The 26,578-nt window shown below is 47.0% G+C and overlaps 1 protein-coding gene across 1 annotated transcript in view; it reads left to right on the top strand.

Annotated features, from left to right (window-relative positions):
- Window positions 1-594: 594 nt before the first annotated feature.
- Window positions 595-26,578, top strand: part of LOC108920194 (transmembrane protein 132C) — a 146,154-nt gene continuing 120,170 nt past the window's right edge. The window contains exon 1 of the mRNA XM_029247405.1: window positions 595-1,581. Coding sequence (XP_029103238.1) covers window positions 1,497-1,581 — 85 coding nt within the window. The 5' untranslated portion in view covers window positions 595-1,496. The remainder of the gene's footprint in view (window positions 1,582-26,578) is intronic.

Genomic DNA, 26,578 nt, shown 5'->3' with positions numbered 1-26,578 from the left:
TCAGACGTGAGCGAAGAGGACGGCGACCTGCAGAGAGAGAAGGGCCGTGCGACGCGCAATAGGACGGAGATGATGAGAACACGAGCACCGGCGTTTACTCGAGAGTTACTGAATAATGGAGGCACGGCGAAAGCGGCATCATGTCGTCAAGGAGACATTTTCCCCTGAAAAGTCCCGTTAAGAGTGCGCTTGGGCAATGGCAGATCACGTCCTCATGTGTAAATAACGCGGGATCATGGCACGAGGCGGACAGCCCCGCAAACACACACACACCGGCCCGGCCCGTCCCGGCCCGTCCCGTCCGCACGTGCCACGTGCCACTGCATGTTGTTGTCATTGCGGCTTAAATGACGCAGCTGCGCGAGCTCGTGGCGCTCCTCAGAGGCCCGCGGAGGTCGCACTGGCCGCGCCCACGTGCTTTACGAACCTTTTATACACCATTTCTTGCAGAAGTCTGAAGGGCACTCGCAAAATCGCCTTCAACGGCAGAACAGAGCGCTAAAGGTAAACAGGGAGGAAGCGGAGAGAGGAGGACAGGAGGAGAGGAGAGAGGACAGAAGGAAAGAGAAGAGAGGACAAGCCTGAAGACGAAGCTCTTTCCGCTTCGCGCACTCGAGCGTCTCCTCCCTGCACTTCAGTTGTATTTGGGAACTTCGCGCGATTTCATTGGCTGCGGCCACGTTAACACCTTTGCTTACCTACCGCATCGAGGGATCCCATTGGGCGCCGCGCTCGGCTACAACACGCCGCATCCAATCGGAGCCGCGCCGCGGCGCCGCCTACCGTCCGGCCTCCTCGCGCTCGAAAAAGTACCTGGTCAAGTTTGGCAGCGCACGCGGGAGATGCGAGAGGAGCGCGGGGCGGCGGGCGGTGACGCGGCTGACGCGGCGATGCTTCGCGGTCACCCTCCTCCTCGGGAGAGTCCGGCGGCACCGCCGGGTGCGTGAGCGGGCGTGTGGACGAAAGGGGCGCGTGACCGAGCACCGAGACGCACAGACTGAACTTTGGCCGGGGCGAAGGAACCGAAGCGCTGGCTGGTGGCTGGCTGGCTGGCCGGCCGAGCATCGTCGTCTGTCTCTGTGTGTCAGTCTGCCCGGCCGCTTGGTGCCGGAGGACCGGAGCGGAGGACCGGAGGACGGGCGGACGGGGGCGCGCGCAGGCGCCGCGATGCTCGCACCCTCCTCCGAATTAATTTCGGAATAAAACCCGAGACGCGCGTGCCAGACGACGTGCCCGCTCCGGACCGGCGTCAGACGAATGAGCCGCCGCCGGTGGGCACGAGACGAGTGCGTGCCGTTCGGGTTCTTCTCGTCTAGCCGCCTGCCTCAGTGCCTGTGCCTGGGATTTACGCGCCTGAAAAAGTAGTGAGCTGCCAGGAGGAGCAGGAGAAGAGCGGAAAGAAGCAGAAAAAGAAGAGGCAGGAGCAGGAGGAGAAGGAGGAGGAGGAAGGGAGCCACCACGAGCCCGTAGACCACAGTCCCCTCGGCGCGTCCACGATGGGAAGAGCGTGTGCTCGCGCGGCGGGCGTCGTGTGCGCGTGCCCGCTGCTTGGAGCGCTCGTACTCGCGTCTCTGTGGACAGGTAAGGAGACGGAATCGGATGGAGGGCAGCGGGGAACTTGTTGATCATTAAAGTGAGCAAGTTGCAAAGTTGTCCGGAACGACGCCGTTTGTTTCTCCCCGTCGCGGCAGCGACGACGACGACGACGTGCCTCAGCCTGGTTTCCGCGCGGCACTCACTTCATTTCCTTCGTGTTCCTGCCTGCTGCTGTCCTGACCTGGCTGGTGGTGGTGTGTCGCCTGCCTTTCGAAACGATGCCGATGCGATGATGGAGCGCGCGAGAAAAAGAAAGAAAGAAAAAAGAAAAAAAAAAATTGCTCTTTTCGCGAAATTAATATCGCTCTTTCTTTGCGGCTCTTCGGCGGCTGACGCGGGAAGGAAGGGCGGTCGGGTCGCGAGACACATGATTTCATGATTCTGTGCCTGAAGCGAACGGAGAGAAACGGCGCGTTTCGCCCTGACCACTAACGACTAAGTCTTAAGTTAGGTACTTAGTTTCCTCACGTCAGCGAACTTGTTGTTTTTCTAATAATGGAGCTCAAGAAACACTTATTTCCATTAATAATGTGTTGGGGGGACGCCGCCTCTTCGTAGTCTATTTTTATTTCAAGAAACGTTGCCATTGCAGGCGGTCCGGACCCTTGTTGTACAGTAACTGTGTTTTACGGAGTGTTTCCGCAGCTCTCGTACAGTACAGTGTGTCGTGTGTGTGTGTGTGTGTGTGTGTGAGAGAGAGGCTGAGGAGTAAAACATTCATTTGAGCGCATTTTCCGAATTCATAATAAACAAAACAGGCGCCTTTAAAAACTTTGCTTTCATTTAAAAAGCGGCGCAAAGGGAAATATCACCATGATAAATTGCTGGTATTATTTTCAGTGAGTTGAAGCCGCCGATGCGATGATCATGGTCGTTTGCCGTCCCTCATTTTACAACAGCCGGGATTCATATTTGAAACATTTTTTTCTCTCGAAAGCGTCTTTGATTCAACATCCCGCTGATTTCCGCAGGACGCCTAAAATTAACACACACACGCAATATTGATAAACACCGAGTGTTCGCACGACACACGAGAAATTAAATCGAGGCGCTGCCTTCACTGTCCCGCGTGGCGCCGCTTTTCCGCACGTGCGCGCTCGCGAGAAGCCGCTTTGAAAACGCGGTAGTGAACCGGGGCGCTTTGCCGACGTCCCCGCCGCCGCGCGTCTGTCAGAATGTGACGAGCGCCTAAGTTCCTGTCGTTTGGGCGGCTGTCGTCGGAGTGAGCGCTAAAATGAATTGTACACCTGCGTGTCCAGGTGAGCTGTGTGTGTGTGTGTGTGTGTGTGTGTGTGTGTGTGTGTGTGTGTGTGTGTTCCCCGTCCTTCCCTGTGCTGCCGCGTTGTTCCTGCCCAAATATAATACCGCCGGCGCCCTGAGTCTGAGCGCCTCGCACCGGGGACACAACAACAACAACAACGGGACGGTTTGATTTGTCCGCCTTCTTCACCTCCTCTTCTCATCATGAGCACCGCAGTTTCCCGAGGACCGATACTCTCCGCACTCAGTATTCGTATCATCAGTTACTTTCATATATTGCCGTTTAATGATATTCATAATCATGACTTCGGCTGCTTAAAAACAATTAATTAAAATCAGCTCGATTTGTAACACCGCCGGTCATGTTACACTCGTACTCACAACAATTGTTGTGCACGTTTTTTGCACCTCTTAATACCTGTTTTTCTGCAGTCACTAGAGTGAGTCGCACAATGATTTACCGCGTTGTAGATATTTTGAAAAACAATAGTTGCTTTTAAAATCACAAATATTTAAATATATAACATTAATAAATGTATTAATTTTGTAGCATACTCTGGGATGGACATTTAACTCGAAAATGGACACAACGTGAAGCAAGCAGGTGTGTTGTGCATGAATCCAGTGGAGAACCTCGGGAAGAAGACTTTAAAGTTTACAATCATTGTGGGTTCATAAATGTACAGCTTTTTCCTCTCTCCTGTTTGTGCCGATAGAATGCCTTTTGCTCCATCTAAATTATGTCTAAAAAATACATATAGTAGAAATAGCAGTGGGTTATAGTGCAGAATGGAGAGCTTGTGGTCCTTTTCTTTTTCATTGTACCGGCTCGGCTCTTAATATACCATCAAAACTGGAAATGAAGAAAAGTGTTTTTGCAGGGAGATCTAAAGAATATCGTAGCATTTTTACAATATTATTTTATTATACATTTCATCCTTCATATCTGAGTGCATCAGTGTTGGCTAAATATGTCATCTGAGTACAATTATTTTAAAGGGTTGCCACAGATTAGGCTGTTTTTGTGTGATGTGTGAACATTCATGAAGATTGGACATGGTCAGCCTCAGTTGTCAAAAATCATAATGCATCATAAAAGTGTGGAAGAGCAAATCAAAGAAAAATGTGATTCCTTATGTAATTATTTTTCTCTTCAGAACTTTGTGGTTGTCCTTTTGTGTGACTGGCATATTGAATAGAAAAATGATATACAGCGCAATGAACCTCACTTTGGCAAAGAGGCTATGAGATGTTAAATTTGACCAAAAAACTCTGTATTTTGCTTGAACGATACTGTAGCTGCTGGTTTTGGCATTAATTCAGCCGTACTCGCTCACTGAAACACGGTCGATGACCACGTTCCCTGAGGCAAGGTTTACGGAGTCTAGCCGGAAGCACAGGGTGTTAGGCTAGGCAGCTTACACTCTGCATGGGATGCCAGTCCATTTTCAGAACAATCACTAACACACACTCATTCACGCACTACAGGCAATTCAGAGTCAGGTTTACCTGAAACGTGTCTTTGGGGTGTGGGAGGAAACCCCTGTCAACACACAGACAAAGTGACGATTGACCCTATGCTCAGTCACACTGTCCAGGTGCTCTGAGGCACCGGTGGTCCCTGCTGTGCCACTGTGCTGCCCGATATTGAATACGATCGCACAGTTCTCACCATCATTGTGTAGGTTCAACTCTGGCTGAAGCTGGCATTGAGGTGTCCCAGACAGCAGCTCTGGGAAGCAAGCAGGACCGCCCAAGGCTGCGATTTCAGGCACCGCACACGTCTCTGCACATGCACAGATAGCTATATGCTCACTTTTAGCCTTCACATAATGTTTTTGCGCTGTGCAAGTGCATTGTGTCACTAGCTGTGGCCTCACGATGGGGACACCAAGACCTTTGATGTGCAGGGTGGAGAGCGTGTAGCAGCATTGTGTGCCCTGCGTGTGCGCGTGTGCGTGCGTGTCCAGTTCTGCTGTTGAGCTCTCCGCACGGGGCTAGGGTGTGTCGGCGCACCTGAGATGTCCATTCAGAACTCCCAGTCACTTACCCTCTCTGTTTGGTTTGTACCAGGTGTGTGGCCTGTTGGTCATACATGCTTCACATAATAGCGACTTGCCTGAAAAGCTTCTCTGCTTCCGACTGCATATGACGAAGGGATGCGTGGAACCGCACACAGGGGCGTCTCTCCCCTCCTCCGTCACACTGTCAACAAATGAGGAGGTGTGATTGAAACTGTCGTGTCCCCGGCATGTGTGGCGCTCGCAGACAGGAGCAGTGGGCCTGTCACTGTGGGTTTAATGAGACCTCTGAAGCAGGACAGTAGCGCTCAACGTGTGCGTTTAGGGGGTAGGCCCATGTGATGAACACACACTACACACCTCATGTAATGTGACAGGAAGTGCATCGCTAATTACATAGTGCGCAAACACACAACTGCAATTTCATGACTCCTGTGTGAACCTGAAGTGCTATTTATCTCTGCGATAAGCTAAAGGTGGAGTGGGAGGGGCGTTGTTTCGGGAAGATTAGGTGTTTGTTTCCTGCTCATTATTTTGTAGCATCTTCTGTGTGCTCGGTTGTTTTTGTTACTCAGCTGCGTGGAGGTGGTGTGGTCTCTTCAGCACGTCCACATTACCATCACAAAGAGTGTTTGACCGTTCTGGAGAAACAGAATGAGGCACCTGAGACACAGAGAGCTCTCAGACCTGTGCGACACAACTGCATATAACATCTAATATTTGGCAACTGCTCCAGAATTGTGTGTCGTTATGGTATATTGAAAGCTCTCATTTTTTTGTATTATTTTCGAAACTGCCCATTGTAACAGGGCAAAATTCTTAGTGTTTGAATATATATATATATTGCAGCATCTGCATCCTGCTCTATGAATTGTATACCTGCAGTTTGCACTGTTTGTCCCTCTCATGTACCAAACTCCCACAGAAATTATGTTCACTCTTTGCTGGAGGTCAGTTACACATGAGTCATGGCACAAAGTTTACAATTACAAAGTTAGATGAAGATACAGTATGTATTAAATGACCCGATTTACGCTATCCTTTTCTATTAGCAATTGTGAACCAAAGATGTTTTCACATTTCACCAGAAATCTTTAATTGGTATTTTTGAGCTGCTTCTGTGAATAAGGAGTCAGAAGTGCTGGTATCACTTTATATATTCCATTATTTTGTGTAGCCCACTGCATCTGGGGTCATCTGTTTGAACACTGAATGTTATGTTTTCATGCAGGTACATTGCAGTTATGATTTCTTTATATTGTTATCTTTAGTGATTGTTGTGCGTACAGCACCCAGCCCACTGCTGAAGGCACACATTGAACAGCTAAGTGTTGGGGAAGAATGTATAGGTTGATATTCCCGTGACAGCCCAAAATAAGAAAGCTACACTGCTGCTGTGAAAACAGAAGCAGAACATCATTATGGCCCTTGTGTGTGTGTGTGTGTGTGTTTAATTATGGAGAGTCGATGAGAACCCGGCTGGGTTCGCAAGGCGTGTTTGGGTTTAAGGTGCTGGCAATCAGGGAGACGTTTCCAGCAGATTATTGCTTTCAGACAGAGCACGGTAATGAATGTGATCATTATCATCAGGGTCTTAATTGAGATAATGACCCAGAGGGATGGAACTCAAACTCCAGTGACTCACTGAGGCCTCGGCGGCCTTGCGTTGCTCTCGCGAACCATGCTATACAGCACGAGTCGGAGCCTCTGCAACCCCACTTTGTGTCATACGTCTCCTTGGACAGTGTTAAATGGAGAATTTGAAGCATTATTGCTTTGGTTTTTTTGGAGTTTTTATGTATTCCTTACATCAAATTTTGCTTACATTGCTATTTCAATTTAATTTCAAATAGGGAATATAAAGCATTGCATGGGAACAGAACTTATTCCTGAGCCAAAGGGGCTGTTGTCATGTCGGTGGCTCCATGCCCCTGAGCGCAGCTCTTAGACAGGCCTGCCTTAGTCTTTTTAAGCCAGTTTTTTTTTTTTTTTTTAATGTAAACTGCGATGCTAAAGACTTAACGTTATTTTACCGCACTAAGTGATTCCATGGATACTGTTCAAGAGATCACTCCATTTTTATGACACAGGACAAGATATTAAGTGCATGCATTAAGAATTCTGTTAAAATATTTTCCATTACCAGTACCACTGCCGGACTGCCTGTTAACAAGTTTCCATTTTATATACTTAATGAAACTGAAAACTTTCATCTCAGCAAATTTATTTTGAACTGAAACTGAATTAAAAATCATTACATCAGTGAACCAATTTATTCCCAGCACTGTAGTCAAAAATCCATTTCCCTGACACTTGAATGTTCACAGCTACTTAAAAAATGAAACCATATTCCTACTAGGCCTTGATGGCAGAGCCGTGGTACCCAGGGATGCTGTCTTGTGCTCTAATCATCCGCAGAAATGTAACGGTGCTTTTTTATGTGCTGACATCCATTTGATCCCATTATTAAGCTCTCGCCCATATCATGCACGGAGGAGGCAGATGAACAGCTGGACTGGCTGAGGACAAGTTAGGCACAAGTGTCCATCCACCATTGGTGAGGGGTGCATGGGAGGTCGGTGATCTTTTATTAACGCACCGGCTCCACCTGTATATGTATCGCGAATAAACTGACTGCTCCCACGTCTGTGTTGCAAGCAAGCAGAGCTCGGAGAGTGTAAGGAGTCAAGCCCCACTTCCCTTTGTGTGCCTGTGTGGGCGGTCCCCTTGAACCCCCCTGCTCGCGTGCTTTTGTCTGGCATCAGCCAGTTGCCTGGGAGCTTGCAGACGTGTCCGAGCCCCTCGGTCTGCTGGGAGGGGGCTTGCTGCTCCATATCCCCCCAGATAGGTCCCCGACAACAAGGGGCCTGGCAGCCCTGGGGCTACATCTCCACTCATGCAGTGCTGTCTGAATAGTTAATGAGCTGCTGCAATTAAATAATGTTTAACAAGTAAAATTCTGCAGGGTATTTCTGCAGGAGTAGTGTGTATCAGGACAACATGATTTTTTTTTTTTTCTTTTGTTAAAGCTTTTGGGCCGTTTTCTGCCTTTGTAGGCCTTTTAAATAAAAGCAGACTTGGGATAACTGGATGTTTGCTGCTTCAGTGAAATGCCATTATGAAGCAAATTCAGTGTGCCACAAAAATAGATTGCTGGCATGCAGATGCTTGTGGAATTGTGTGTAGAGCCTCATTTCTGTGTCTACATCTTAAGAGTTATTGTCAAATGAAGCAAAACAACTTGTTTATCCCTGCTGTAACTTCCTGCAAGTACATCTGGTGAGGTAGATTAGCAGGTACAATACTAAACCCGTTGCCGGCAACGCAGATATGATTTGATGTTTAATAAATGCAGCACATCCATCTCTGTAATTTTGTCCTCATGGTTTGCATAGAAAACATACTTAAATGGGATGTATGTATTTTTTTTCAGTTTTCTTCCTATTAATGCTTTTGCTGTTGAGGAGACAGTGACAAAGTAATTAACTGTAGTCAGTAGTTAAATGGGGCAGCCAGTAACATTGTGGTTACAGCAGTCACCTTCCATTTGAGGGAACTGGGTTTGAATCCTTGCTCCTGCTGTAACATCCCTACACAAGATGCTTCTTCTGAATTGCTCCGCTTAGATTTCCCTGCTGTTTACACTGGTAAATAATTATATGTAGCTATAGTATACAAACCTAATTACCATTTTAAGGCATGTGAGAAAACCCCTCACTTACCGTAAATACCTGTTATCATCAGTATCCAGGTGGGCTTCACCACCTTCTTTCTCTCTGTCTCTCTCTCTCGCACGCACGCACGCACGCATGCACGCACAACCAGGAAGACAGTTCGGAGACACCGGTCCACCTGAAACATGTGTCTTTGGCCAGTCGAAGGGATGCCACTCTGGTGTTGGCTAAACAGCGGTTAATAATAATTGGTAAAATTGCTGTGTATGTTGTACAGTGTGCTGCTAAGAGTGTCCCTGGTCGGAATGGTTAAAACATTGTAATGTGGCACTTGTTAAGCAATGTGATGTGGGCATTGTTGCGTGCGCTTTGCGGTGTGCTTCAGTGCACAGTGACATTGGTTCCAGCTTGCCAGAATGAATGTTAATGTGCGCTGCTGCAACACAAACGGATCCAATCTGCTCCGTGTAACCAGGAATTTGGCGTAAATGTTGAACATTCAGAAGCACGCCTATAAATCTCCTTCTTTAACGTAAACGGCCTCTTTGCATCTACGTGAATTACGCCCTCTGTTTGTACAGCTGTGACATTTATTTTAAATCTGGATGGGGGGGATTATGGCTGGTAATACGGGGCTGATGGCGTCGGTGGTGTGGTGCCCTTTAATGGTGCCAGGCTGCTTGACGAAATGATGGACTGGTATATGCTGTGTGTTGCTCTAGATCCTCCTAAGCTACAATTCATTAAATTATTGCTGTGCTACTAGAGAATTGCAGTTGTTTGCTTTCAAATGCTGTGTAATATCTAAAGCAAGTTTCCTTAGTGTTTAAGAATTGATTTCTATTTTACCCATTTATGAGTATTCATGTGCACATTTTGTGAAACGTTACGTTATGTTCACCTATGTAACGGTGAGCTGGTGAAGAACTCGATAGTCAGGATGCACTTAGACTGTTTTAGAACATTAACAAGTGACAAATGTTGCACATGTTTATGTGATAACTCAGGCAACACTTAGCATTGAATAGGAGTTTACGGAGACAGCATATTGTTATTTTCAGTCATTTCAATTACTATTAATTTTAACCTGGCTTAAAGTTAATAATGTTAACATCTACAACAATTTTAAAGAAAAAAATTTTTAGGAATTTTAACAAACTTAAAAAAAAAATACAGCTATGTCTGAGAATGAACAGAAACTAACCAGTGAATAAATTGCCAAAATGCTCATACTGTTATTAAATAGTGCTCCTTTCTCTTTTTTCCAGAGAACAGGAGTCAGTGACAGGATGGTGTGTGAGTGGGGAGACCATGAATTAAAAAATCTTTACTCTCGAGAGAAAAACCACTCGCCATATTACATCAAGCCTTCGGTAGATGTTGCAGCAGCTGTAGTGTGTTCTCCTCGAAAGGGAGACACTGAAGAGGCATGCAGTGATCGTCCGTATGCTGATGGGCCCATAGCAGTTCACATCAAATGGTTTGCAGAATTATTTTGAACATACAAATTATTTAATGAGCATCTGCAAGGAAGGCAAGCTCCTTCTGAGTCAAGGGTGCCCATCTATTGATCCGAACGCGGAGAATCACAGAACCCAGCATCGCTCTGCCTCCCTCAACACAATGAGGCCAATGTATCGAGCACAGCGGTATTCTCTGTGAAAAAAAAAAAAAAAACTTTAATTGATGCAATCATGTAAATAGGTCCTTTAGGTGTAGAGGAAGTAATTAACACCTTTTAGAAGTTGCTTTTGGGCTGAGTAGACATCAGTTGTAATTAGAAAGTTAAATAGCCCTCATTATACAAATAAAGTCAACAGTAATTCAGCACATCCCCAGCTGAGCTCAGCATTTTCTGATAGCTTACTTGGGTGGTGTGAGATTCTCCTGCCTGAAGCCTGTGACCCTTTACCTTTATGTCAAACACATTTATTGCATATGTTTCTGTGTGTCAGTGGCCAAAATGTGGGTGTATTAGTAAAAATATTTGCAGAAGTAATGTTACCAGTGGAAGAGTGCTGAATGGTGATGGAATGTGACAAACAAGGACAAAGTGCAATGGAAGATGAGAAACTCTGGCTGCACATTATTTAGATGAGGTTCTTTAATACAACAGATGTTTAAAAACCATGAAAGAACCTCTCTGGGTCTGACACCTGTTCTGTTTGTTGTTTGATGGCCGTGGATATAAAGGCTTTTTAAGAAGTCATGGACAAGCTGTGGTGCACACACTGTTTCTTTAGGATGTCTCTGTATCGCAAAGGAGTAGTGCCCCAGTGCTTTCCTCAGTACCGGCATGAAGTCACACATCTTATGTAGCATGACATAAAAACCGATGGGTCTGTATGGCAAATATGTACCACTTCATCCTGGACCGTTTCCTTTCAACGAATGGTAGAGTATCAGGACTTCACGCTATAGCTTTCCCTTGTTTTATGGCACGAAGGAGTGAGTATGTTCTAGAGGCAAAGGGTGGCCCTACCTATGAATGACTATACTGTACTCATTTATTGTTTCCGATACTCAGTTCATGTCCTACACGAACCATTGTTACTGATGAGTGCTCCTGTAAATTTGAATTAAGTGTGAATTCTACTCGATCATAATATGAATAAGCTTTCAGAAAGTCTCATATACTGCCTACACTTTACAGTTATTTCTGTGGTTTCATACATTTTTTTTTTTTTTTAAGAGTAGCCGTGTACAGTGTGATGCATTGACCTCTTCTTTAAACGGTGTTAAGGGCTGTTTGCTTCTCGCCAGTCAGTCTGAAGCATATAGAGTAAATGCCCTCTTAATATTGCTTATTGAAATATGATGAAGGATCTTGAACTTTGACTAGAGGTACAAGAGTGGAGCTAAAAAAGACACTATTTTCCTAACCAGTCACAAGCTCTCATGAAGGCAACATTTGAAGCCTGGGCAGCGATTGTTCCCTGATGGTAGCTGTGTTTCCACTGTAAATATGCTAATCCCCTGTTACTGGGCAATAGTTATACAGTGTAATACTATTTTAAGCCTAAAAAGTAATTGCTTCAGTCCATGGTGAGAGATTGAAGTTATTATACTGCTTGTGATCTCTCATTATCAGAGCTGCAGGTAGTAGAAATTGGTTATTAACTTTGATGAATTCTCATGACTTTTAAATTTTGTTTCCAAATGGCAGGGAAGTTTGATATAAGCAGGGGCCAACACTAGCAGTATTAATATCTGGCAGTAATCTCTTTAGCTAAAGACTTTTTTTCTCTGATAATGAGTACTTCTCAACACCCCACATAATCTTGGTCCACACAATCACTCCAAAGTATCTCATTGACTTTGTTTCTATGTAAATATTCCAACTGTAGCTAACATGGCACCACTGCAGCACGTAACAAAGGAGGAAACGTAACTTCACACGAGACATGTGTAGCATCCGGATGGGACTCCGACACGGACATGCGTTGTTACGTCCGAACGCAGATTAAAGGTAAAATGACCCCACGTGCACAGTGCAAACTGTAAAGTACTGGGTAGAGGTGAAACAATGAACGTGGGACAAGGAGAGACACAGTGTATTCGCACAAAAGTGAAAAGTGAAACACGATCCGTGAGTAGGACTTGGAACACCGAGGCGTGACGAAATACCACACTGGACCAGGACTGGAGAACAAGAGGCAGGAGCTGACAGGACGGGCACTTGGGACTGGAACATAAACACCTATGGAACAAACTGAGGAAATGGGTAACTAATGATCGCTAAGTGTGCACAATAGAAACGTTTATTAACAATCTGCAGTCTGTCCTCCGCCGCTTGTTCCTTTTATACCTCAGCAACTGGATTGTGAACACGTGCACGGGCCTGGGCTAGCGGCGCTGAGTGGCGCCCCCTCTGGCCCGTCGGTGTATTGTTCCTGTGGGTTGTGACAACATACTGCTTAATGGTGTTACGTGTCAGGGCATTGGTAGGTAGGTCCCGACAGGTCTAAGTGGGACTGTGAGTGCTGTCCTACTTAAACTTTATTCCATTCCCTTTGGGACAGTACAGCACCTGTTGAAATAAATACCCCCCCCCCCCCGATCTTGCAAGAAGCATGTGTTACTTCTGAAGAGTGGTATGCTGCTTTATCTTGTTTGAGGTGGGGGACCGCTGTCTCGGGCAAGGTGTTTCGACTGTTGCCGTCAGTACCGTTGACCTCGCTGTCAGACTCTACACAGAATGCTGGCTGGCTTTTTCCTCTTGGCACCAATTGCTTGCTGCTGTAAGCTTTTATGACAGTGTCCACATAGAGATATATTGCTACTGCATGGGTGAAAAGTTCATCTTGATCTGCATAAATACGTCTTGTTCAATTCTGCATTACGGAACAGATTTACACAGAGCGAAACGTGACCCCCGACATTAAGCAATTACTTGTATCATATATGTGGAATTCTCTTTGAATCTTAACAAGGGCTGCTTGTGCTCTCGCTCTCGCTTGACCCTTTCTTGCAATGAACAGAATTAATCAGCTGTTCTGAGATTCCTCGGGTCCACAGCATGACCAGGGCCACACAGCCTTGTGATTTATGCTTCCAGGGTGTGAGCCCTGGCGTGTGGATGACGGACCATTTGGGCAAGCGTCCCTGTGCCTGACAGCTGTGACCTCCACAGGAGCGGCGGGAGGTCCCATTGATGGATGTGGGCTGTGTCCTGTCCAGGCTGGTTCTGCAGCTCCTTAATGAGACGTTCTAAGAGGCGATTAGTCCTGCCACCGGCAGGGCGTTGCCTCTCGTGTCCAGTCTCCTGTGGGCAGCTGCGGAGCACCCGTGCCTCCTGCCATTCTCTCGTTGACCTTGACTTCCAGCTGAGGGGAATTCTGGTATGTCGGCAGACAGCGGGTGGCGTGGCTGTGTGATCTTGGCCAACGATTGCTCATAGGCACCTTCTTTAAGCCAACCAGTGACAGAGGATGCTTCTCTGTTAGAAGTTAGAGATGCGTCTAAGTGGTCTTGCTGCCTCTAATACCACACCTCCATTGAAAGTATTGAATGTGCGGCCCGGTGCGTTCACGGGCATTCGTTCCTTGCTTTGGTGAATGAGCGTCATTGCTTCGATACTGTTAGCCCCTTCTAAGTGGTCCAATAGGAGCACTATTCGAAATTACCCCTCCGTTGTCTCTCCAGCCTCATAGTAATGCACGACTGACATTTACCCCCCTTTCTGTCACGCCTGCAACTCGGCCCCTGACATTTGAGACGACAATAACATATTCATCTTTTTTAAACAATTGGGAGCGAGGGCTGCGGACCCCTGCCTCTCATCCCATTCTCTCCCAGACAACCTTGGCCTTAACCGTGGCCGTCATTCATCTGTCTGCATGGCTGCCGGAACATCGCAGGCACCTCTCCTCGCCTCCGGGGCAGAAGACGTGGGAACCTGCCTCGCTCAGATAAGGGTCTGGTCATTTGTACGCCTGCCGCCAGTGCGTAGTTCATCACTTTTCTTGGAGTTTGACACAGGATGTGCCATCTGCCCAGCAACTTCCTACCCAGGAAAGGCCAGTGATGGGACTTTGCTTTGTCTCTTTTTGAGAGCACCTCGTCTGTATTTTTTAAAAATTATTATTTATTTATTTATTTATTTATTTATTTTAAATGTGTAGTGATTCATTGCTTGTGCCACACATGTGCCTCACTGTCCAGGGTTGAGTCGGCTGGCGGAAGAGGTCTCTTCATGTGGCAACGCATTCCTCTTTGCACATGCCGCGCTCGGCCAGCATGTTGTATCCCCCCCCGGCTCCCAACTCTGTGGACAAACAAAAGCTGAAGAAGACCTGTAATGGGCAGCGTTGTGGCTCGTCTCCGCTCAGGGTGACCCTGGTGCGTTCCTCCTTTCAACGGATGGGACGCAGCCCCTGTCTAGTCTGCTTCTTTTAGCAGGAGCTTCATGTCGTTGGCTGCACCCTGCCTGGCCGGTCCCACATTTCAAGCATTTAGTGCGCCGAGTGTTTCTGGGCTTCAAAGTGCGTTAAACACTCCCAGTTGGCTGTTAAGTGCTGTTTACCCATTTGATTTTCCTCTGAGAGGTAATTAGGGATCGTTTCAAAGAAACAGTGTGATGATTTTATTATCACCCTCCCAGACTGTTACTTTAAAGATGGGATACCCTCGCTGCGTCTTAATGAGCCTCGCGTGGGAGTCTGCGCCTCTCTGGCTGCTCTGTCACAACCTGGTCGCGCTCAGCCTTCTTAAATGCTGCAGTATTCCCATTCTATAGTTCCTGTCCTATTTGCAGCTGTTCAGTTCAGCATCTGCACCAAGCCTTACATAAGAAAGCTTTTACTATTAATTTTCCCTTGGTGCTTGCTCTTGGATTTCCACGTTCTGCCCTATTTGTGTTGGGGTGCAACTGGCACTGAGTCGGCACCTCGGAGAGCTGATTATCTGCAAGAAAGAAACCTCTGAAAGCCCATGTGAAAGGAACAACGCAGCAAGACAGTGTTGTGCCAGCGTCTGGTGCATCCTGGGAACATTCTCAGTGCACTCTGTATCAGTGTTACCCTTTGGAGATTAAGAAACGTAATTTGCGTGAAAGTGAATTATTTTGGCGACATCGTGGGATGCGTGTTCTAGTTAATGGAGAAGGATGTGTAGAGGCTTGGCTCCTCGGTGTAGGGGTATTGCGCCGGAGCAGCTGTCTGCTTGCGTTACCCGTACACTGCTGCTGATGTGTGGAAATTAACACGCACTGCTGCCAGAATGCTCCTGGCCTGGCCTGCAATGGCTGCGACAGCAGTTCTAACGTCCCCCGTTCCCCCGAATGCCTCAGAGATGCCTCCCGTACGCAGCAGAGCGGGTGCTAACCGGAGAGCCACCGTGGCGCGTTGAGATGAAAAGGGGAGAAGGACATGGACTTGTTACCTGAATGCTGACTGTTGGGCTCTCGGGAGAACACCTGCTCTTTTACCCTTACAAGCGACGCACCGACCATGCAGCGTGTCAGTGAAGAACGCCCTCGTCAGCCTCTGAATCTCACATTATAATCCATATCACTCTTGAATGGACATGAAGGTACTCTTGGTTGGTCCTGCTCCTAAACTACCAGAGTACAGTAAAGACTTTGCACTGTTGACATAGTATACAGTATATTTTATTTATTTTTTCTTTTTATTTTTATAGAGCGCTCTTCTCACGCAGTGACACAGAGCGCTTTAACACAGGCATACAGCAAGAAAAATTGATACAAACAAAGAAGACAGTCGACTAATGGCTACCATAATGAAGAACTTTTATAGAGCTATAAGTATACATACTGGCCACCGGGGAAAGGAACAAAAACTCCCAACTGAAGGTTGAGGGAGAAAAAAAAACCTCCGGGGGTCCACGGGCCAGTGGTTTAGGATACAGTATATCCTAAAAAAAATACATGAAAGTTGATTTCTTGTTACCGATTACTTGTTTATATTTGGCCTTGCTGCTGTTTACCTTACTCTTTGAAATACAATGTAGATGTGCTCAGATACATTCGTGTAAATAACGGTACTGCTTATAAGATCAATACTACAAGTGCCCTAGTGTTTGTTTCCTTCAAACACTATACTTTGTTTTCATGCCCTGCTGTATTAAATGTCTGAAAGAGCATTCACCATGTGCGATTCCTTGTATGTTCAAACAGTCAGTAAAGTTATAGTTCTCTTGTTCTGCTGTTTAAATAGGGAGCTAAATAAGTTTTAGGCAAGCGGCAATATTTTCATAAGAAGATTAATAGTAAAAACAGTACCAAGGTGGCTGGAGTTCTGTGTTTTCCCCGTTAGACGGTCAAGCAGGCTGTCAACCTGCTTTACTTGAACTCAGCAAGATGGGTAGGACACAGAGCGGCTGGAAGAACACACACAAAAACACATACAATTGATCGGGAGCCCTGTTCAAGGTTCTTGAGATTAAAGGGTTTGCCGCTCTCAGCAGGAGAGGAGCAGCGGGCCCTGTGAAATGGCGTCCGGCGCACTGAAGCGAACATGCTGACAGCTTGAGTGGAGACGCCCCGTTTCTCTGTCTCTCCGTCTCTCTCGGCCTGATGGGACCATGCTTCATGGATGCGGCGGCAGGGTAGTGTTCCTGCCTTGTGGGGCGTTCTGTGAAGGACACATCCTTTTCCCAGCTGGCCGCGGTGAGTCACAGCATCAGGTTGGCGGCACCACAAATACTTCTGGATGTTGCCTGAACGAAACTTCCTGTGAATGAGCTTTCAGTGTAGGAGCAGCAGGTGTTGTAGAGCTTAGAGCTATTGCCTTTAGCACCCAGGTTCAAATCCCATGTCTCACTGTAATACCTTTGATCGAGGTACTTATCCTGAATTACTCCAGTAAAAAGGATGCTGCTGTATAAATGGGTAAATCGGTGTAAGCGGCTTACGGTGCGGAACGCTGCGGTTCACTTTGGAGAAAATGTTGATTTTAATTTAACCTTAGTCTGGAAATATATTTTGTGTTGTTTGTGTGTTTGCTTACAGTTCCTGTCACACGGAGAACAGGAGGTTATGGACTTGATGTTCCATGCAGATAAGAGGTCATGTGGAACAGTGTCGGTGCGAGGGTCCTGAATCGATCTCTCTGTTTGACCCAGTCCTCCATCAAGGAGATCCGTAACTGAAGCACACATAAGTGTATGTTCCAGCTGGTTTCACACACTCGCAGTGGTTTATGCACATGCCACCATTCAGCTGATTTGATGTTTTCATCTGTCATGGAATAGTTAATTCTCTTTCTGTGGCCTTTTCACAGAGTAACAAAATTAAGCCATGGAACCATGAAAGCTTGTTTCTCCAGTTTGCAATGAGATGTGCGTGGAAATCAATATGGCAACAGTCTGCTGAGGAGGACTGTGAAAGACCTTCACAGCAAATACCCTTAGAAGACACTGTGCACACTGCTTCTGCTTTTCCATGTGTTGCTAACTACATTTGTGTTATTAATCTCCTTTACCTTCATTTTTTTTTTTTGGTTTCTGATTTGTGGACTTGAAAAGATGTCAGAAGTACAACAGGAAACGTACTGTAGAACACATACCTCCATCAACAGTAGTGTACGAAAACTACTAGAGCACTTAATGCTCACTGCCATTCAGTGCCATGGAAAAGTACTACATTCAGCATTTTTCTATATTTAGAGCTTGGTCAGGTGTTCAACCAGAACCTAATATTGGATAAAGGTAAGCAAACGACAAACCCAATACCAGTATTTAACAGTAATACATCACCAAATGTCCGTGTGTGTGAAAAGCAGTGTCCCCTTCGCTGCCACTAACTAGCTGTGGCTGCAAAGGATCTCCTAGTATCTGCTGGCCAGCATCACGCATCCCCCAAATTTTGACTTGCTCCTTCATGCAGAACTTTGTTTGTCAAGAAGGAGAGCAGTACAGTAGCACTGCGCTGTTAGGTTTTTGAGAATGCTCACCTTCCACAGTTGTGGCGATGCTCAGCCATTATGATGTACAAAACATCCTGAGACCTGCATTCTACCACCAGCCTGCTTGATCGTTGCTCTCTTCCCCTTGCGGTGTGTGCATCACCGTGGGATATTACCTTCGTCAGTCATTCGAAGAGTGTGTCATCTTCTCCTCCTTCCTTCTCATACGTGTGTCCACTGCCTGGTGTGGGTGCCATGAGGGGGCGTCGGCTTCCTGGAGCTCATATGTCATTAATGATCTCTTCTCACAGGCGGCTTCGGTGGGAACAGTTGGCGTGCTTGTGTAATTCCGTGAGTGTGTCCAAGGCGGGCATTTTTAATGCTGCTTCTTCAGCTGTCAGGGGTCTCAGCTCAAGAGTAAAAGATTAGTTTTGCCTCATTTTTGTTCTCTTCTCTTTCATTTATTTATGCCGTATTTTTTAACTGATCCAACTTGACGCTAAAGAAGTACAAATGAGAAGCGCATGAGAGATGTTAAATGTTTCAGGCTAACTTTGTATTGGATGAATTTTCCTTTATGCGCTCTACAAAGGTATGCGTTGCGTTAGGCAATATAACACAGAGGAACGTGAGAAATGCGAAACGGGGCGCAATCGCTGACAGCAAAGCTCCCACATCGAAATTAGCTGCACAGCACAAAAGCAGCAAGGCGAAGTGCTGTCAGGCGCCGGGCTTTAACCGCGTACGTTCTTTACAGTCGGAGTACGTCGTTTCGACTCTCCTGATTGTATTGTGATTGCAAATGGTGATCTTTGCGTAGCTCAACGAGCACGTAGAACACGCTCTTGCGAACGCATTTGACGGGTAGCGCCGTGACCGGTGACTAACGGTGTGTCTCAGGATCCAGCAGCCTGTCGGTTACGTAATGCGCTGCTCTGAAAGTGTGTCAGGTGAAACCAAGTCGGTCACGACTGGAGTGGTTTTGCTTGTCAGAGACGGATTTCACCCTTCGCTCGGCCGTTTCGGCCGCTGAAGACGGATCCCTCTCCGTGGAAACGCGTGACCTTGCGCTTCTTTGCGGGCGCACGGGATGGGTGCGCTTCTCATTCCGGGACGCGCTTGCCGAAGGTCCCAGACGGCGCTCTCGTTGCCGTGTGTGGTGTCTGAACGGCATATTGTGACTAATGTGGGGTGTTTGTGATGCAGCCTCCCACACATCTCGATGCCGCCTGTCATTTCTGCTGATCTCCCTATGCTCGCTCACATGAGTGTGTAGGCGGCCGTCCTACGGAGTGTTTTAATAGTGTGAGAGGTGCGTGTGTGCCCGTGTGTTTGTGAGAACACGCGCGCACACGCACGCTGGAAAGAAGTTCTCTATTTGGGTCCCCTGCGGATTCAGCAGAAATGTAATTGCCTCCTGACACTGGTGAGCTGCGTTCGCATAGAAGGAGCAGAATCATGAACACACTCTTTGAGCGTTTAATGCACTCCCAGCCTGCCCCCAGTACCCTCCACTGCTCTCCACACAGCGCACTGAGTGGTCCAGGGTGTTTAGCAGCTCCTCGCTGCTGGTGTGCGTGTGCGTGTGCGTGTGCGTGCGTGGGGTTGCGTCAAACGGCACCGTGGACAAATGCCTCTCCGTGCTGCTTCCTGGCCGCCTGTCCCTCTCGCACCCGGGTTCAACCCTCTAGCCAGAGACCGCGGGCCGCCCACAGCAGCGTGTCTTTAATTCGCCTTTGTGTTATTGTGTGAGCTCGAGAGGAGGGGCAATGTAAGATGGCAGCCTGCTGCCAGGGGAGGCGGGGACAGTTTATTCCGTTTTGCGCGGTGCCGTCTGCTTGCTGCCCGGCTCCTCGGCTCCTCGGCTCCTCTGTGTGACCGTGTGCCTCCCGAGCAGGTTGCACTCCTTTATGTAAAACTCTGTACCTTGAAATGGAGCGCGAGCGCTTTGCCTCGTTTCTGTGGCGGGTCAGCGCGGCCCCTCTCGGGGGTCAGGTCCAGCTGCCGAGGGATTGCTGCAGTAAAGCATGGTATTGTTCCCTTCTCCAGTCCCAGACGCGAGTGCGACCCCGTATGTAATACTGTAACAGAGTGCTGTACTTTCACTTAGTATATTTTACCTGACCTTTTTTCTAAATGTACGGACATGTAAAATAACAGCGTTTGAAGCATGTTAGTTGTTACTTCCATGCATTTATTGGATAAATGTTGAAAATTAACTGTAAGGGTAAAATATTGAGCACTTGACTTCTTTGCAGAAAGATTCCTGCGGGAAGTAGCTACATGGCCATTTTTCTAATATTATATTTGGATTAAGGTTGACATTTATTTGGGAGAAACAAATTTTTGGAAATCATTGTTGAATGCATTTCGTGGATGAGAACTTTATAATCCTGAAAGGAACTGCATGCATGCACACGCGCGCGCGCACACACACATGCACACAAATCAAACCAATGATGGAAGACATATTTCAATAAATATTACATTTAGAGATCATACACTTTTTCTACAAATGTTGTATATAGGAATAAATAAATTAAGGTGTGACTAAAATGTATCAGATACATTTACAAATTTATTTTGATCTTCTGAATTAAAGGCTCAGGACAAATAGTCTTGAAATTTCTTCACTGCCTCTTGCTGGCCAGCCTTGTATTTATTATGTGACTGTATTATGTAGATTTTTCAAATTCCTTAATTCTTTATTTTCATGGTTTTTTTAAATCTTTTGTAATTTTATTGTTATTATGCAATAATTATTGTTGTAATTATCATGCTGGGGTGCAGTTGAAGTGTATGCTAGCTGTAGCTGTTTCTGAACTACACAAATCCCCTGTTACTTGGTCTCCTGAGATCCAGTTTTTCACATCTTGACTGAGATTAACACCAATTAACACTAATTGACACTGATTGGTCATTTATATGTTTTGCCCTATCTTGTCTGGATTCGCCTGGTGCTATAGATTTGAGACCGCATCTGAAAATTTAACAAATCTTTAGCTAATATCTGCATTTATGTATAATTTCACGCATAAGGAAAAAGTTAAACATAAATATGAAAAATGTGGAAAAACTCAGAATGATGAGGAAGCTTATTATTTACAGGCCCTTGTTTGCTACTACAGTCTTTTGCATGGAGATAATGAAATGAGCAATGATTTTAAAAAAAAACAAAAAAAAAAAATTCTTGGAACAAACCACAAAAAAAATGAAACTATAACCTTTTAATGTTGCAATACTTTTTCCTTATGATCATAAGCATAATTCAGAGTGGTTTTTTGTAAAGTTGGGATGAGCTTGGACTCTTTTGGAATTTTTCCCATAAAAAATAATGGAATAATTTGTTTTATTATCCAGTTTCTCAATATTCGGTCGGTTTCCAGGAACAAAACTAGGGCTGTTAATGGGGTCAATGTACATCGCTTTTTTACATTTATTTATTATCAGACACTTTTCTCCAAAGCAACTTCCACTGAGCACTATGTAATCAGCCCACAAACCTCATTCACTGCAGTGATTTACACTGCTACATACACCGGGTCACTCATCCATACATCAGTGGAACACACACGCTATGGGAGAACCTGAACAGCATGTCTTTGGACTGTGGGAGGAAACCAGAGCACCTGGAGGAAACCCATGCAAACTCCACACAGACTGAGTGGGAATCAAACCCACATCCTCTCGCACCATCCAGGTGCTGTGAGACAGCAGCGCTATTCACTGTGCCACTGTTGTAGTTGTTTCACTCCATTTCGTTCACGCATGCAAACAGTCCTGTTCTCAGTGCTCTTGTGGTGTCTTAGTGACAGGGTAAAGGTGGTGTTTTACTCGAGTTGTGTGTTCCTTGCAGCTGACTTGTGGTATCAGGGACACAGTGGGAAAGAGGATCTCTGGGTGGACCACAAGGAAGAGGATGTGAAGAAAAGGCCTCTCTCTTGGTGTGTGCGCGTGCATGTGCGGGAGCAGCAGGAGGCACATTGGCCGGCGGAGAGCATTTTCGGTGTCTGACTGTATGGACACACACACGCGCACACACACACACACACACACACGCACACACACACACCTTGTGTCCCACACACCCCTGTTTATTAGTGACAGAAGCACATGAATGGTCTGTTTGTGCTGGATCTTCAGGGGGCCCCTCGCAAGGAAGGAGGTCGGCTCCATCCCTTCATATTCACGCACCTCCTCGGTAGCGGGGGGCAGGAGGGAGGAAATGCAGGCCGGTGCTCCCTACGCTCCGGAGAGCTCCGCCGCGCTCAAGAACAAAGACAATTAATTATGACAATAAAGGCAATTAATTCAGCATGCAAATGTGACTCTGCATATTAAGCACCAGATGAGTATTCTAAATGAAAAAATCAGCGGTGTTTTTATTATTGTCTCCTCCCCCCCAGCTCGGCACTTTGGAGCGTGAGGATTTATTTGGAAGTTTTATGCGGGGTTTGTGCAGGGCTCCCAAAAGTGTTGTTCATGGTGGGAGGAGGTACGTGAGGTAAATTAATTCCTATCAAACAGCTGCACGGCGTGCCACACTCCAGCAGCCATTGTAGGCATTGCACCAGGTGTGTATCCTCCTGCTTTATATATTTATAGTGGAGGATTATTACACGTGCATGTTTACCGTTTTAACCCCAACACAACCTCTGAGAGCAGAAGAATAATTTGCTCTCGACTGCAGATATACCGCATGAACTTTGTGTGGCCGAACGCGCTGCTTGTAGTGTGAAGGCGCTCAGAAAGCCACGTTTTTCACAATGGTACTCCTTGCCGTGACGAGACGCATCTCGGCAGAAACCTCGCAGGCATGGGCCACGCGGTCCACCGCGACGTCGGTTCGCAAACACCTCAGCGACGCTGTGTCTCCGTAAACATGCGCTGCTCCGAGACAGAACAGAGCGGCAGAAAGCCTATGAACCATGCTCATTTTAATTAATCTCTGCTGTTAACGTAAGTATATTTAGCCGTATTGTGAGCGCAGTGCATCTGCTCGCCACAGCCCCAGGGAGAGTATGGGAGCCAGAACCCTGTCCCCCTGTGAAAACGCGAGGGCTAATTATACTCGCCGTTAATTCACAGTTCAGCTACCAGGGGCGCTGGGAAAGCTGCGCCGTGTGGAGCCACGCCACCGAGGAGGCTGTGTTGACGGAGCGGAGAGGTGCGCCCCGCCGGAGCGGCTTCTCCCGGATCCGTCCGGCTCACCGGTCAGAGCGACCCCTCGCTCGCTGTTCTCGAAGTGGCCCAAAAGAGGTTTACGTGTATTTATTCATCTGACATTTTTCTCCAGACTGACTTGCTGTTGAGCTGCTTAAAATAATTTTTTCCCCCCATTTGTACAGCTGAGTAACTTTTGCTGGAACAATTCTGATCAGGAGTTCTACACTGGGAGGCAGGGTTTGAACCCAGGTCCTTTTCGTGGAAGGAAGGTTCTCTGACCACTACGCCCCCTGCTGCTCCTTGTATTTACATGTTTATGGGACACTTTCCTGCTACGGCAGTGAGATCCGGTTACAGCGTAGTAGGTTCTGTGTGCTGTTGCTCAGGCCGAACCGTGTGTCCCCTGGAAGTTGAGAGCGCTGTGTGCCGAGGGCCTTTGTGTGGAGCATCGATGCTCCGTGGTCACATCGCAGTTCCTGGGTGCGTCCTTGCGGAGCTGTCCCATGTGTGTGGGAAAACTCGGTGGGGCTGGGTGACGCTGTGTCCATGGTGTGCTTGTTCTCTTTTTGTTAAAAAGCACAGAAGCACATTATGGGTCTCTTGGGCTCCCTGTGAGTCGCTTGTGTGCGTATACACACACACACACACACACACACTCTTCATGCTGCAGTCTGACTCCTTTGTAGCATGTGGACTGCTGATGGAAGAGTGCTGTGCTTTTCTCAGGAATATTATTACTACTCCAGTGTGACACTTTTTTCCAAAAAAACTTACGGTGTTATGTTACCTACACTGATTAACCTGTTTGTACAGCTGAGTAGTTTTTTTTAAACTGCTGTTAACTTGGGATGTGTCTTGATACATATTGCGAGTACTGCAGCTGGAGGAAGGACTCAAACCTGGGTGCTTTACAAAAGTTCTCTAAAAATTCTCTTGTTGTTGTGGCAAGACCTGTTGATGATTGAAAACCTGTAAATGTTGCTAAGCCCAAACAGTTGTGCGCGCAGGAGTGGGCCGGATGTCCTCCGCAGCAACGCCGACAGCTACAGGAAGAGTTTCGTTGCAGTCGTTGCAGGTAAAGGTGACGCAACCAGTTGTTGACTGAAAGGACAGTTACTTTTTCACACCTGTGATTGCGGATTTCGCTGCTTTTCACTCCAAGTGAATGACCACCCCAACACTGTCACTTTTTTCCTCTCCTTGGCTCTTCTCATGCAATAATAGAAGTGGGAAAGAGCTGATCAATTGTAATGTCAAATAGCTGGAAGAAGTTGCATGGGGGGAATTTATATTTCCACAGCACCGTACCTGTTCCCCCCCAGTAAATTATAGCCAGGTCCCTCCGGCTGAGGTGCAGGCGTGGTCGTCACAGCCAGGTTTTCCACAGAAGTATCCAGGGACCAGTTGTAAGAGAGCTCGATGTTGTACAAGTAGTAGCCAACTGGATGTAATTCTGGGAGAAGGGGACAATATGGCTGGAATAGTTTGGCACATAATTTATCGAATGGATTATTTGGCGGAGCTCTGGGAGGAAGGCCTGCGTTTTGAGGGTACCTGGTGTGGTGCAGCCCCTCTGGCGAGTGGTCGTCGCTCAGCTGTGCCTGTCCCCAGTCTGTCCCTCAGGGCGAGAGAGTACACGGCCGCTTTGACTCCTGGTCCGCGATGCCAGTCCGGGTCTTCCCTCTGAGCCGGCGCGCCGACCACGGACTCGTCCCGTGGATGGCAGCGAATGGCCAGATGCACCGTGAGACTGGAGCCTGGCACGTCGCCACGACGCTGTGGCGGAGCCTGCTGGGAAAGGAGGCAGTGTAGCTGAATTTCAGGGCACGATTTGGCGTCTTTGCCGTGTTGACACACTGGGAAAGTGGTGGCGCAGCAATTGTTTCTCTTTCATTTCCCTCCTTCTCTCAGTCAGTAACGTACTGCAATATCGTCCTTAATTGTGAAATGTGTCTGCGTAATTCCGAGTCTATCTTTAGACTTTCTTTTTGTTGTCTTACAGTGGAAGACTCACAAAGTCAGAATGAATAACACAAGTACTGCAGGTGCTGTTTTTTTCCTCTCCATAATTAGGGTGTGGGCGTCTTTGAAAATGCTTCTGTGCTTCTTCTGGCTCCTCAGAGGATGGCGATGCCACTGCTCCCTTCGCTCGGGGCCTGCTTTGCATGTCTGCGTCTGCAGTGTGGGTGTCGCTCAGCCTGTTTCCTCTGCACGTATGTGGATGCGTGCCTCCGTGTGCGAGCGTGTGGGTGTGTTGCTTGCATGTAAGGTCTTACCATGTTTTTTGCTCCAGACAAAGGGCGCCCTTTTGTCAAGAGAATGAAGTGAGCCTTTTTGAAACACTGAGGCGGCCTCCGTTTGTTCTCCTTGGCTTGTTCATCTCCCTTTAAAGTGGAACGCTAAACCGATTAATGTCCACGCACACACGCACGCACGCACGCACGCACGCACGCACGCACGCACGCACGCACGCACACACACACACACACACGCACGCATACATAATGAAAGCGAGGGAAGCCTTGACCTGTGGAAAGTTGTGATTCTGAAACACAATGACTGCAGATCAGACACTTTCATCCATCTTTCATAGCGCATGCTCACTATGCAGTGTGCTTACAGAAAAAGGCAGAGAAACGTGACATTTAAACATGAGAACGTGTCTCTGTACCGTGTTAAATTTGTAATAGTAATAACCTGTGTCACAGAGAATGTATCTCAGGTTGAGTTTGTCTCAGCACAAGGAACCTCTCACCACAACATATGTAAATGACCCTGTAAATCTGTAGCATTTATTATTTGACAGTTTCATGATTCTGACAATAGGAACTCATTTTGTATTTTTTTACTACCGTATGTTTAACTGATGCAGTTTGTTGCTTTAGAGAAAAGCGTTAAATTACGGAGTCGTTCACTCGTTTAAACAGCAGGGTCATTTTTACTGTGCCACTTTAGAGTAGGTACTTTAATCTGGGATTACACATGGTTTTTACCCAGGAGGGGGGCTCTGCTGTTATGCCCTTGAATGAGGCTCTTGCACATCAATCTCATTGTCTTGTACAACACGTGTGTTTGGCTTCGGTGCATCGATCTGTCATTCCGCAGTCCCTCTCCTCTCCCACTGTCTTGGCAAGGAACTGGCCACCGCTTTGGCGTCTGTGTTTTAACACCATGTGTAAAATCCATCCGTCCGTCCTTTTTCACTGAGATGCATGGGAGGATTCCATGCATGTACACACTTTCCCACATCGTAGCGCAATGCACAATGTGAGGGTAACGGCATGACTCTGCAAGGTGGACGGAAACTCGGGTAATTCATGGCTCCTGTGCTGTTTGGGTGCGGGTTCAAATGTGGCTCAGTCTGTGTGGAGTTTGCATGTGCTCCCGGTTTTCGCATGGGCTTCCTCCCATACCTCAAAGATGTGTGTTTCGAGAGAATTGGTGACTAAGTTGCCTGTAGTGTGTGTGTGCGTGTGTTACGTTGCTCTGCTGTATA

Source organism: Scleropages formosus, chromosome 21, assembly GCF_900964775.1.
Source record: "Scleropages formosus chromosome 21, fSclFor1.1, whole genome shotgun sequence".
Classification (NCBI taxonomy): Eukaryota; Metazoa; Chordata; class Actinopteri; order Osteoglossiformes; family Osteoglossidae; genus Scleropages; species Scleropages formosus.
This window is presented reverse-complemented; position numbering and strand designations above follow the sequence as displayed.